The 13,670-nt window shown below is 39.6% G+C and overlaps 1 protein-coding gene across 1 annotated transcript in view; it reads left to right on the top strand.

Moving 5' to 3' along the window:
• Positions 1-13,046, top strand: part of DBT (dihydrolipoamide branched chain transacylase E2) — a 44,181-nt gene extending 31,135 nt beyond the window's left edge. The window contains exons 7-11 of the mRNA XM_032624861.1: positions 908-1,074; positions 5,505-5,582; positions 7,464-7,655; positions 7,790-7,861; positions 11,140-13,046. Of these exons, the coding sequence (XP_032480752.1) occupies positions 908-1,074; positions 5,505-5,582; positions 7,464-7,655; positions 7,790-7,861; positions 11,140-11,307 (677 nt within the window). The 3' untranslated portion in view covers positions 11,308-13,046. The remainder of the gene's footprint in view (positions 1-907; positions 1,075-5,504; positions 5,583-7,463; positions 7,656-7,789; positions 7,862-11,139) is intronic.
• Positions 13,047-13,670: the final 624 nt, after the last annotated feature.

Genomic DNA, 13,670 nt, shown 5'->3' with positions numbered 1-13,670 from the left:
TAATATATACTGATAATTTTTGAAGAGTAACATGTTAGCAGGTTTCTTAGAGTATAAATTTGTGTAAAGATATTTTTTCTGTTTGAAGACTTGCTCGGTATATTTTAAATATTATTTTTTGTTAGCTTTCAAAGCAACTACTTCTGATTTGTTATTTACAAATTCTTAGGATGATTAACTTCCAGAAGAGTGGCTTTGCAAGAAGCCATTGTGTAAATACATGGCTTGCATCCTTTTGAATTTATTATTATTATTATTATTTTGGCATTATTATTATTATTTTTTGTTTGGCTGCATTGGGTATTCGTTGCTGTGCTCGGGCTTTCTCTAGTTGCGGTGAGCAGGGGCTATCCTTCGTTACGGTGCAAGGGCTTTTCATTGCAGTGTCTTCTCTTGTTGCGGAGCACAGGCTCTAGGTGCGCAGGCTTCAGTAGCTGTGGCACACAGGCTCAGTAGTTGTGGCTCACAGGCTCCAGAGCACAGGCTCTGTAGTTGTGGCGCATGGGCTTATTTGCTCTGCGGCATGTGGGATCTTCCCGGATGGGAGCTCAAACCCGTGTCCCCTGCATTGGCAGGCGGATTCTTAACCACTGCGCCACCAGGGAAGCCACCTTTTGAATTTTTTATATACCACAGTGTTGAAAGCAGTTACCTGTTATATTATTACAATTGACACTGGGTGTTGTGCTATAGTCAATGCTTTAGCATTGAAATTACTGGCTTTCAAGTTATGTAATGAAGATGGTAGCTCCAAGAGGAAGAGATTAGTTAAGAGTAAGTAACATTAGAAAACCTTCTATTTTAGTTTTTAAAGGGCTTAAAGGATTAAAGAATTTTTATAAAGTACATATATATATGCATATATGTATATATACGTATATATATATGTATATTTAATGTTTTCCAGGCTTTCACAAAGCAATGGTCAAGACCATGTCTGCAGCCCTGAAGATACCTCATTTTGGGTATTGTGATGATGTTGACCTTACTGAACTGGTTAAGCTGCGAGAAGAATTAAAACCCATTGCTTTTGCTCGTGGAATTAAACTCTCCTTCATGCCCTTCTTCTTAAAGGTAAGATTTTAGTCATTTCAAACAAGGCTTGAGTAAGACGTTTAAATTTTGTTTTGTGAATGAGCAATGTGTTAACTATGGATTTGAATAAAAATATATTTCTCACAATATCACATAGTTAGAAAAATGTACAAGTACACTCTTTGTTTCATGGAAGTTTATAAAATTGAAATTTCTGTGTCAGATTTTTATCTACTTATCTCTGACCTAGGTGAGGATTGTCCTGCCATGTAGATAAAGCCTTTAATTCTGAAAGGATCACTCCAGCAAAGTCCTGATTTGAAGAAAAGTGAGACTTGGGATTGATCTTCCACTTTTCAACAAACTTATATTGAGGCCTCTGGGAATCATTTCTAGTACTAGGCCTTGGTGCCAGTATCAAAAGAATAAGGCCGTCAGCTGACCTTGAGCAGCCCGCTAACCACGATTTAGAAAGCAGCCGCCATATGCCTGACCCCATACCAAGCGTGCTGTATACATTATCCCTTTTAATGATCAGAATAATGTTAACATGTAAATATTGCTATCCCCATTTTCCATTTAAGGAAATTAGCACTCAGAGAAGTTGAGAAACTTGTCAAGAATTTACATCTAACAAGTGGAGAAGCTAAGTTTTCGGTTCTGGTCCATTTTTCTCAAAAATGCATACTGTTGTCTCTAAATCCAGTGTGGCTTCCTACCAGCCCTTTCCATGGTTCTTTTCAATGGTTCCCCTTCAGGATTGCCTTCAGGATGGTTTCTAAATGCGTTAATGTGGCATAAAAAAGTATTTCTATGCGTTCTATGCGTCTCTACCACCCACCTCTCCAGTCTTCTCTCTCACAGTCACTCTCTCCGCTATAGTCAGATTAAGCTACGCATAGTTGCTGGAATACACAACTTGACCTGAAATGCCACCTCCTCCCTTGATGTGCATCCTAAACACCAAATTTTGCTCCAGTGTACAGAAGCCGGTTCCTCCTACAGAAGCCAGTGGTTGTCACAGTTTGAGTTAAATGGCCTTGTGTTTCTCATTGCAGTTTATCTCAATGTTTTGAACGTGTTTATACTCAGTTGTCTCTTCACTGATGCTGAGTCTTGTAAGGCAGAAGCTGTTCTCCTATATGTCCATCTTTTTAACAACTACCCTCACAGGGAAAGAGATGGTCTATAAACATGAGATGTAGTAGGTGCCAGTAAATGAGAGATCTGAACTATATTACAGCTATAGAGGGTCATCTGTAGAGACACAGCAATTGAAACACGTGGATGAGATCACCCAAATTATGTGTGAAGGAGAAGAAAAGAAGGCTAAGGGTTTTACACCAGTGTTTAAGGGGTAGGTAGAAACTGAGTTGGCAAAGGCAATGGAAGAGGCTGAGTGGGGTCAGTGGTTTGACAATAGGAGAACCAGAAAAGAGTCACTTAATAGCCAAGTGTATCTATTGCTGTATAACAAACCACCCCCAAATTTCATGGTTTGAAACAATTACCATGTATTATTTCTCATGAATCTACAGGTGAGCAGGACCTGTCTGCTGATCTTAGCAGAGCTCACTTACATGTCTATAGACAGGTACTAGATGGGCTAGGGGCCCGCTGGTGTAGGGTGGCCTCAGTGAGGATGACTCATTTCTCTTCTGGATGTCTCTCTTATCTACCCAGTATGCTAGCCTGCACATGGTCTCAGTACTGCCGGGGGTGAAGAGAGGAAGCAGAATGTTAGCACTTTCCCCAAGCTGTGCTGCACTGAGTTTGTTTTTAACTCATTGACCAAGGCAAGTCACATGACTAAGCTCAGAATCAGCTTGCAAGAGCGCTACCAAGGGACTTGGATAAGGAGGCTCCTTATAGATTGGGGCCTTTGATTCAGCCTCTCACACCGAGAGACAAGAAAAAAGTTTTAAGAGGAAAGTAGATAATGGTTATATGCATTACAGAGGTTAAATAGGATAAGGGATGGGAACAGGCTATTGGAGTGGTAATGAAGAGGTCATGTGTGGCCTCAGCCAGAACTTACTGAATAAAGTATTGTTGAGGTAGAAGCTTAGTTGCAGTTAGTTGGGGAATGAAAGAAATTAAGGAAGAGGAGAAACCTGAAAAAATATGCAGATAGGCAGACAGGGCATAGGTGCAGGTGACAGTTACGGTGGTTGGAGTAGATTGAAGAAAGGTTCCATCTGCTCCCTCCTCTCCTGCACACCCTCAAGGAAAAATTGAGCAGGTCTGTAGGCTGAGGGAAAGAGCTGGAAAATGGAAAGTTAAAAATGTGTGAATGGGGGGCTTCCCTGGTGGCGCAGTGGTTGAGAGTCTGCCTGCCAATGCAGGGGACACGGGTTCGTGCCCTAGTCCGGGAAGATCCCACATGCCGCGGAGCGGCTGGGCCTGTGAGCCATGGCCGCTGAGCCTGCGTGTCCAGAGCCTGTGCTCCGCAGCAGGAGAGGCCACAACAGTGAAAGGCCCGCGTACCGCAAAAAAAAAAAGTGTGAATGGGAAGCACTGTTAGAACAATGCCTGAGCATGAGGGCAGAATGAGTTGAAGACCCCAGTGGAGAAGTTCACGGGGAGGAGAAGAGAGTGCCACCTCTTGTTTCAGACTGAGTTCCTCTTACTGCTTCCTTTGACAAGTCTGTTTTGCAGCAAGGACAGTCCAGCTTTTTAATATGTTAAATTTATTTCATGATTGTTTTTCTTTATTGTTCCAATCTGAATGAAATATCTGATCTGTATTTTGAAAATAAAAGTTAATATGCTTTGTTTTAAAATAACATTTTTTTCCAGTCTATATAATTTTAGAACATTTAGAAAATACTACAAAGTATTGTACAGGGGGAAAAAATGACCTCTTATCTGTGGACACACACCTTGTTTTTCCTTTTACAAAATTTGGATTATACTCAAAATACTGTTTTTAATGTATAACACTTTAATCTTAGTTATGGATTTTTATATAAAGAAGATTAAAGTTATAGTTATCAAATGCTTAATAAAACTTTCCTTAACTCTCTAGTTCAAGGATATTTCTTTTTTTCTGTCAAGACCACTGACCCACAGACAAAAATAACACTTAACACAATGCACATAAAGAACTCTTAATTGGACAAGATGAAGGCAGTAGGAGAGGGAATTCTTTCTTTTTTGCGGTACGCGGGCCTCTCACTGTTGTGGCTTCTCCCGTTGTGGAGCACAGGTTCCGGACGCGCAGGCTCAGTGGCCATGGCTCACGGGTCCAGCCGCTCCGCAGCATGTGGGATCTTCCCGGACCGGGGCACGAACCCGTGTCCCCTGCATCGGCAGGCAGACTCTCAATCACTGCGCCACCAGGGAAGCCCGAGGGAATTCTTTTTTTTTTTTTTTTTTTTTTTGGGAATTCTTTTTAGGGACAATTTTAAGCATTTTTATTTTCCCTTTTTTTGTGGGGGGTGGGTTAGGGGCTGTGCCACTTGGCACTGCTTACAGGATCTTAGTTCCCCAGCCAGGGATTGACCCGGGTCCACAGCAGTGAAAGCGTGGAGTCCTAACCACTGGACTGCCATGGAATTCCCTATTTTCCTATTTTTTAAACTGACTATAAGGCATGACAACGAAATGCAGTGTGTGAACTTTGATTAGATCCTGGGTGGGCAGAGAAACAGCTATAAAGAATTGGAGACAGGTAAATCTGAACATGGACAGAAGTGAAATGGTAGTAAGAGAAAAAAAGGAAAAAGGAAAGGGAGAGATTAAGGCAGGAGAAGGCACAAATGCCATCAATTCTAGGAAACGGGCTCTAAAGTAAATATTTGCACCAGCTCTGCCCTTCGCTTGGCCAAGGACACCAGGTGGAACACTGGCCTCTCAAATCTTTATCACTTGTTCTTTCTACAGAGGAAAATAGCTTACTGCCTTTCTGTTTTTGTTTTTGTTGCGGTACGCGCGGGCCTCAGGCTCCGGACGCGCAAGCTCAGCGGCCGTGGCTCACGAGCCCCGCCGCCCCGCAGCACGTGGGATCTTGCCGGACCCGGGCACGAACCCATGTCTCCTGCATTGGCAGGCGGACTCTCAACCACTGCGCCACCAGGGAAGCCCTACCTTTTTGTGTTTAATTCAATGTTTCTTTGAACTACAGGTTTGCTTCTCACGGAAACCTTAAGACTCTACATGTAAGTGAGGAAAACATGTAGAATTTAGACCTTTTTTTGGTACTTTGGTCAGTCTGCATAGTTTGAAAATCTCCTTGATGTTTACAAGCTCCCTGATTACTTTATCTTTTATTCTTAAATGATAAGGGTAACCTAGTTCCACATTGCTGGGAGGTAACATAGGGAGTAATATGCCTGGTACATGTAGACTTGCAATTAAACTCAGCTTAAATAAGAGTTCTTTCCTTCCATCCTTTCCATCTTATTGCTTCAAATCCCCTATCCTTTCCAAGTTAAAAGTGCTAACATTGTATTTCTCTCTCTAAACAGGCTGCTTCCTTGGGATTACTACAGTTTCCTATCCTTAATGCTTCTGTGGATGAAAACTGCCAGAACATAACATATAAGGTTGGCTATGTGCTGCGATAAATAAAAGTGCAAATGTGCTTGTAGGTTAAAGAAGCTTCTATTATACCTCAAGTGGTGATCTTCTTCAAACTGGAAATTAAAGTATGGGGTAAAACATTAAACTGAAGATAAATCTGTTGCTATTGATGTTGGTTTTACTGGTTAATAATACTATTCAGATATGCAGATTGCCATTTTTAACGCCTTTTGGTTTTCTGGTTAAAATAATGGAAATATACAGCTGTGAGGCAATGGTTTACATTTCCCATCGTACATATCCTCTCCGCAAACAGAAGAGCTCTCTCAAAATGGAATTCCTGCAGTTTTTAAAACAAGAATAATTTAGGGACTTCCCTGGTGGTCCAGTGGTTAAGACTTCGCACTCCCAATGCAGGGGGCCCGGGTTCGATTCCTGGTCGGGGAACTAGATCCCACATGCCGTAAGAAGATCCCGCACACAGCAACGAAGATCCTACGTGCCGCAACTAAGACCCGGCACAGCCAAATAAATATTTAAAAAAAAATAAAATAAAATCACATGCTTGTGTATTGATACCCATTTAAAAAAATAAACAAAGGGACTTCCCTTGTGGTCCAGTGGTTGAGAATCCGCCTTCCAATGCAGGGCATGCGGGTTCGATCCCTGGTCGAGGAACTAAGATACCACATGCCGCAGGACAACTAAGCCCCAAGCGCTGTGGAGCCCGTGTGCCACAATTAGAGGCCTGGTACAGCCAAAAATAATTAAATATTTTTTAAAATTTTAAAAATAAATAAAATAAAACAAGAATCATTTAAATGAGCAAAGTACTGAAAGTTTGAATTCGTTGAGTGAACTCTTCTGTTTGGAGTGAAAGTTCATTAAGGCTGAGAACTCTTTTGAGGATGCGGCCCTTACTTATATTTCTTATTAGAAATATATAACCAGGAAGTGAGCTTTACATTCTGGGGGGGTTGGATCTAAAATCTTTCCATGTTATTAATACAACTTCCTCATTAAGTATATACTTGTTGCAAACAATTCAGACAAGAAAATAGTGATACTTACCTTCAGTCCCATAATCCTAAAATAACTCACTTTATGCTGAGATGTACATCTGTCTAGGATTTTATTTTTACACAGTTAAAAAATATGGGGCTTCCCTGGTGGCGCAGTGGTTGAGAGTCTGACTGCTGATGTCAGGGGACACGAGTTCGTGCCCCGGTCCGGGAAAATCCCACATGACGCGGAACAGCTGGGCCCGTGAGCCATGGCCTCTGGGCCTGCGCGTCCGGAGCCTGTGCTTCGCAACGGGAGAGGCCACAACAGTGAGAGGCCCGCATACCGCAAAGAAAAAGAAAAAAGGAATTATATATATTATATATATATAATATCATATATCTTTTTATATTTAAAACGTTTTTCTTTTAACTATTTTCTATTTAATATGTTTTAGACATCATTACATGTCAATAAATATAGCTTTGTTATCATTTGTTTAGCCAGTGACTTATTGATAAGCATTTTGATCATTTGCACTTTTTCAATCTTATAAACAATCTGACTCAGCATCTCTGTTCATCTCTACATACTTTTGCATTTATCTCCTTAGCACACGTTTTTGTAAATGTTGGTATGTACTGTTAAATGTTCTCCAGAAAGTATATACCAGCTTACACTTCCACTAACAATGGATGGAAATAATCTATTGCCCTATATTCTTACCAAAAAAAATTTATCTTTTTCAAAAAAATCTTTTAAAATTATTTCTTTTAAATCATCACCAATATGGTGACAATAGTTTTCTATAGTTGAGTTCATAAGGCAGTAAAAGTTGAGACTTTCTTTTCTGTTAGCTTACGAAAAGGCTCCTGTATAATTGTTTGTTTGTTTATTTTTAGGCTTCTCATAACATTGGGATAGCAATGGATACAGAGCAGGGCTTGATTGTACCTAATGTGAAAAACATTCAGGTCCGCTCCATATTTGAGATCGCCACTGAATTGAACCGCCTCCAGAAATTGGGCTCTGCAGGTCAGCTCAGCACCACTGACCTTACAGGAGGAACATTTACTCTTTCCAACATTGGATCAGTGAGTAATAGTAATATTCAAGTTCATAAACCATAACTTAAGATTTGTGACCATATGCTCAGTTAAAAATATAAACTTTAATTTGCCATTTGTTCCTCAGAAGCTTAATTTTTCTACTCTATTTTGTTTTTTAGATTGGTGGTACCTACGCCAGACCCGTGATATTGCCACCCGAAGTGGCAATTGGGGCCCTGGGAAAAATTAAGGTATGTTTGTTACATAGTTGAAAAAAGAGTTTAAGCAAATTGGGGTAGGAAAAACAAAGAAGAGTAACCGTTTCTGAGGTTTTTCCCCTCACTTTGTAGGTTTGAGTATGGTATTGGGTTTAGTAAGCCAATTATTTCTTCCTAAGAACTAGGTCTATAACTCCGGTGGCTGCCTCTCTGTAGAGTAAATACTTGTGATCTGGATTGTTTCTGTATGGATCAACCATTGTGGATTATGCCAGGCACAGGTGTGAGTCTTTATGAATAATCACAAATATAGCCAATCTGAGTCTATCAAAATATCTTTATTTCAGTATACCAAAGAATAATAGTAAGCCAATCCAAATTATTTATAACGGTAAAACACCATTGAGAGAGTTTTTCTTAAACTTTGCTCTGTTCAAGAATCATTGGGAGTGCAGTTAAAAATGCAGATTTCTTGGCCTTGGGGACAGAACCTCCAAAATTTACATATTAAACAAGAACCCATGTGGCCATGTTATAGAAGACTGACTTAAAATAAGGGTTGCAGTGATTCTTAACCCTGGCTACACATTAGAATCATCTGGAGAGTGTGAAAAAAGTGCCCAAGCTCACCCCATACCAACTGCACCAGAATTTGTGGGGGGCTGGGGCTTGGGCATCCCTATTAACTCAGGGTTGAGAACCACCCAAGTTAAAGAAATAAGCTCATAGATACTATTTCAATACCACCATTATTAAATGTCATTGTCACTACATTAACCTTGATTTTGATCTTCACGTTTTCAGAAGAACCTTTCTTCTTCTCTGTATTTATAATGCTTCCACATGGAACATCTCTGAGACTTGCTTTTCATGAGTTTATTACTTTCATGTCGGCATCCAAAATCTTCACAGATACTTTCATTCAGCCTTTGATTTGCTTTCTAGCAGCTGGTACTTTGGTTGCTAAGTTACTCCCTCTTCTAGCTCTACTTTCCCTTCTGGCCCACGGAAGAGACAGGGAAGAAAAATAGGAACACATAGCATGACACTGTTCTGTCCAAATCAGAAGTTTCTCTAAGGGATTAATTTCTCTATCACTCGTCCGCCCCCAACAAGCATTCAGCATTTGATTCTCACAGAATTCTGACTTCTTGCAGCTTACAAACAAACCATCATACCTATTTAACAAAGTTTTGTTTTCCCTTTTCCTGAAAGCAGTTTATTTTCTTCTGAATTGTACATATAGGTATATAATTGTGGTAAACTATACATGACAAAGTTTACCATTTTAATCAAAGTGTATGGTTCAGCAGCAGTAGGTACAGTCACACTGTTTGCAACAATCACCACCGTCCATCTCCAGAACTTTTTTATCATCCCAAACTGAGACTCTGTGTGTACAATATATACCACATTTTGTTAATCTATGCATCTCTAATGAGTATTTGGATTGTTTCCATTTTTTGGCTATTGTGAATAATGCTGCTATGAACATTGGTGTACAATTATCTGTGTGAGATGCATTTTTTCAGAATCATCTCACTCATGGTTTTTTCAGGTTATGAAGCATAATTCTTAAAGTATAAATCTGCATAGTGACTTAATGTAGTTAATCCTTGTTGGGTAGGGACAGTATTTCATTCCTTTCTCCCTTTGGGTCATCTCTCCTTTGCTATCTTTTGTTTTCACTGTAAATTTTACACTGTCACTAAATAGTCTTAAGTCACTAAAACCTCCACATTCCTCCATTCTCAGTCCTTATCTTTCTTGACCTATTAGCTGCGCTTGAGTTGATTAATACTGCCTCTTTGGAAAACCTTCTTCACTGCGACTTGCAGAAAACCTCGCTAGTCTGCTTCCCCCCTACCTAGTGCCTGTTCCCTCTGAGTCTCCTTTGCCTCATCTCCCGATCTCTAAACATTGGAGGACCCCAGGGCTCAGTTCTGGCCCTCTTCTTTATCTGATCCAGTCTCATGGCTTTAAATACCATTTATATGCTGATGGCTCCCAAGTTTATATCTCCAGACCAGACTAAACCTCTCCTTTGAACTCCAAACTCTTATTTCCTACTCAGAAGTCTAACTAGGCATCTCCAATTTCCTGCCCCTTCCCTCACCACCACACCCTCTCACCTGAAGTCTTCTCCTCTCAGTGACTGGCCATTCTGTTCAGAAACCTCCAATAGCTTCTCACCTCACTCCAAATCAAAGGCAAACTAGCTGCAGCGGCCTACCATGGCTCTACACTGGTGCCACTCAGTGCGACTGGGACCCACATCAGGCTGTGACTGTTGTATCCGGGCTCTGAGGGGAGAACTACAGAAGGGGAGAGTAGGGCTCGGAAACCTTCGTTGCCCTTTGACAGAGTGATTTTATGTCTACTGAACCTAACAATAAGAGGTGGATCTTGCATTTTGTATATCTTTTTATATCATTATAAAAAGATAATATATTTTTGATATATATTCACTTTTGATATATTTTTAAAAAAATAACCTGCAATGAATTCACTTTTTTTAAAATCTGTTTTTGGAAAAGTCAGAGGCAGACTGGGAAGCATAACTGTTGTCTTAGCAACATGCCCCCCTTCAGCCTGCTCTTTCTGTGTCATCTCCCACCTCTCACCCCGGCCCCTTCAATACAGCCTCCCTGCCAACTTTGCTGGTCCTCCAACACTCCAGCCATGCTTCCCCCCGTCTTTCTCCAGGTGTCCATATGGCTTGCTTCCTCACTGCCTTCAGTGAGGACACCTTCTTGGTGAGGCTTTCCCTCCCTGCCCACCTGTTAAAAAAAAAATGCAACCTCTCCCCTATTTCCACCTCCTGTGTATAATCTCTATCTCCATTCCAAAGTGCCTTATTTTTTCATTTGTACTTTTCACTGTCTAACACACTATATATATTTTACTTATTTATCTTAATCATCTGTCTCTCCCCATTAAAATGTTAGCTCCAAGAGGGCAAGGATTGTTATTTGTTTTGTTCATTGCTTTATCCCCAGAGTCTAGCAGAGTACCTGGTACATGGTAGATGCTCAATAAATAGCTGTTAAATAATTGAAATCTGAAACGAAGTTCACTGTACATACGGAAATTATACAGACGACAGGAAATATCTTGGAGAAACTCTGAAAGCTTGAAGCACACACTCACAAAGATAGGAAGAGTAGTAGTTAGCATTATCAAAAGTCATTTGGGATGCCCATTTCTTCTCTATTATAGGAAGGGAGATTTGCCTAATCTTTCACCATTGTTTTTACTAGAGCTTGCTTTGAGCAAGTGAAGGCTGACTCTGTCCTTTTCCTTATTTGTAGACCCTTCCCCGATTTAACGAGAAAGGGGAAGTATATAAGGCCCAGATAATGAATGTGAGCTGGTCAGCTGATCACAGAATTATTGATGGTGCTACAATGTCACACTTCTCCAATTTGTGGAAATCCTACTTAGAAAACCCAGCTTTTATGCTACTAGATCTGAAATGAAGATTGATAAGACATCCTTGAACTTTCTGAGCTTCAAAAGAAAATGCAGAGCCCAGCTGTGCAGCACACGTTCCTCATTGCAGTTTGTATTGTAAATGATTTGTAATGTATGATTACAGTTCTGAGACACAATATGTATCACTATTCTGTTAGAGATTTTACTGGAAAGGAATAATGGTATAATAGTTCTCCTGGGCTGTCACATTTTATAGGTCATAGTACGCCTTCTTAATATAGTGCTGAGGTCTTTGTGTCAATGGATTGAAACTGGCAGGAACAACAAAATGAATATTACTGAAAGACAGGCCGCCATATACAGTATTTGCCCTATTTCTTTCTTTCTTTTTTAAACTAACTTTTTTTTTAATAAACTTTTTAAAATTTATTTTATTTATTACTTTTGGCTGCATCGGGTCTTAGTTGCGGCATGTGGGATACTCGTTGAGGCATGCGGGATCTTTTGTTGCGGCACGGGATCTTCATTGTGGCATGCGGGCTTCTCTCTAGTTGTGGCATGTGGGTTTTCTCTCTCTAGTTGTGGCGTGCGGGCCCCAGGGCATGTGGGCTCTGTAGTTTGCGGCGCACGGGCTCTAGCTGAGGTACGTGAGCTCAGTAGTTGTGGCTCACAGGCTTAGTTGCCCTGGGCATGTGGAATCTTAGTTACCTGACCAGGGATTGAACCCACATCCCCTGCATTGTAAGGCAGATTCTTTGCCACTGGACCATCAGTGAAGTCTCTAAACTAATTCTTAATGAAACTTTTCAATTATACTTAGTTGGGAAAAGGAATTTATATGCAAAAGTATTTTCTATTTCCCCACAAGAATGCAAATTATTGTATAAAATAAGTGCAATTGTATTTACCTTTTAAGATATCCTGGAGTGTGTTGCTCTGTAGAGATTATCATCTGTAAATATCTTATTTGTATAAGTTAATATCTTTTAAAAGGGAAAATTATAAGCTAATCTTAAAAATGCCCAATTATAGTTTTATAGCCAGTAAGGCCACTAAAAGTATTTGTTTAAAGTGGATATACTTTTAGAATTTGGTAATGGTTTAGTGTTTTATTGAGAAAAACTTCACCTTTACAACCTTGCTTCAATGTAAGGAAGGTACTTTAAATGTAGCAACTACTGACATTGTGTTACATTCAGAAGTCCATTGCCTTTTAACTTTCTTTTTTTACTTTCTTAGTCTTCAGCTAAAAAAATAGGATAGATTAATAAGTTAGGGTCTATTCTATTCTTCATATCCTGAGAAGGAATATGAATAATGGGAGAGAGAAGACTAATGGGTAATTATGGACATTAAAATAAAAACTAAATTTTGCACAGAAATAAAGGTATCCTTGTGATCATTTTGTTAGAGGCCCACTTGAATCAGAAATTCATGTTGTTTCTAATATTGTCTAATTGAATACTGTATGTTCAAGTGAAGTTTTGTGACAGAAAAAGTTGTTTTAATGTCTACTTGATTTTTTTCAAAATGGAAATGATGTATAATTCAGAAAATAATGAATCTAACGAATGTTATTTTTTAAATTCAGATAATATGAAGAGTTGCAAAGAAAATAAAATCAACCATAATCCTACCACTATTAACATTTTGATCAAGGTATCTGTATACATAGCTATTCTTTTTATGAAAATAAGGTTGTGCTGTATCTACTACTTTATAGTTTGATTTTTTTAGTTTAACATTATGAGTCAATAAACAGCTCCACATTATGATACTTTTACATGGCTGCATAATATTCTATTGTTTGCATTTATCACACATCTAGATGTTAAACATCTACTGTATACTAAGTGTGGTGCTAAGCAGTGGGTACACAATGCCCATCCTCATGGTTCCTGCCTTCATTGGGCTTACAGTCTGGGGAGTGAGACAGATATTTAATAATCATAAAAATAAGAATATAATTAACTTCTAAGTAGGAGAAAACAGGGTGCTATAAGAGCATCTAATAGAAGTTACTGATCCTGTCTGGGAAGATGAGGAGAGGATGTACCATAATTTAACCAATTCCCTGTTGATGGCATTTACAGAATTTTAAGTGAAGAATGACATGATCAGTAAAAATGTCCCCTTCACTTAAGAAATGTGAAAACTAGGAGAACAAGAGCTTTGAAATAAGTATGTAATATGTTCCCCTAAAAGTCCAACATCATTGGCTCAGGATAAACTCTTGAGCTATCTGTTCTATCCCAAATCCCTGCCATTGCCACCTTCTCTTTTGTCTCATCCTTTGAGAATTCAGCAAAGGATTTGCTTTCCATTGTGTGTTGGACCTTTAAGATAAGAGGATCCACTGGGAGGGATGAGGGGGCCAGGAGCACAGCCCTAGTAGCTGATCCACAGG

This window comes from Phocoena sinus, chromosome 1 (assembly GCF_008692025.1).
Source record: "Phocoena sinus isolate mPhoSin1 chromosome 1, mPhoSin1.pri, whole genome shotgun sequence".
Taxonomy (NCBI): domain Eukaryota; kingdom Metazoa; phylum Chordata; class Mammalia; order Artiodactyla; family Phocoenidae; genus Phocoena; species Phocoena sinus.
This window is presented reverse-complemented; position numbering and strand designations above follow the sequence as displayed.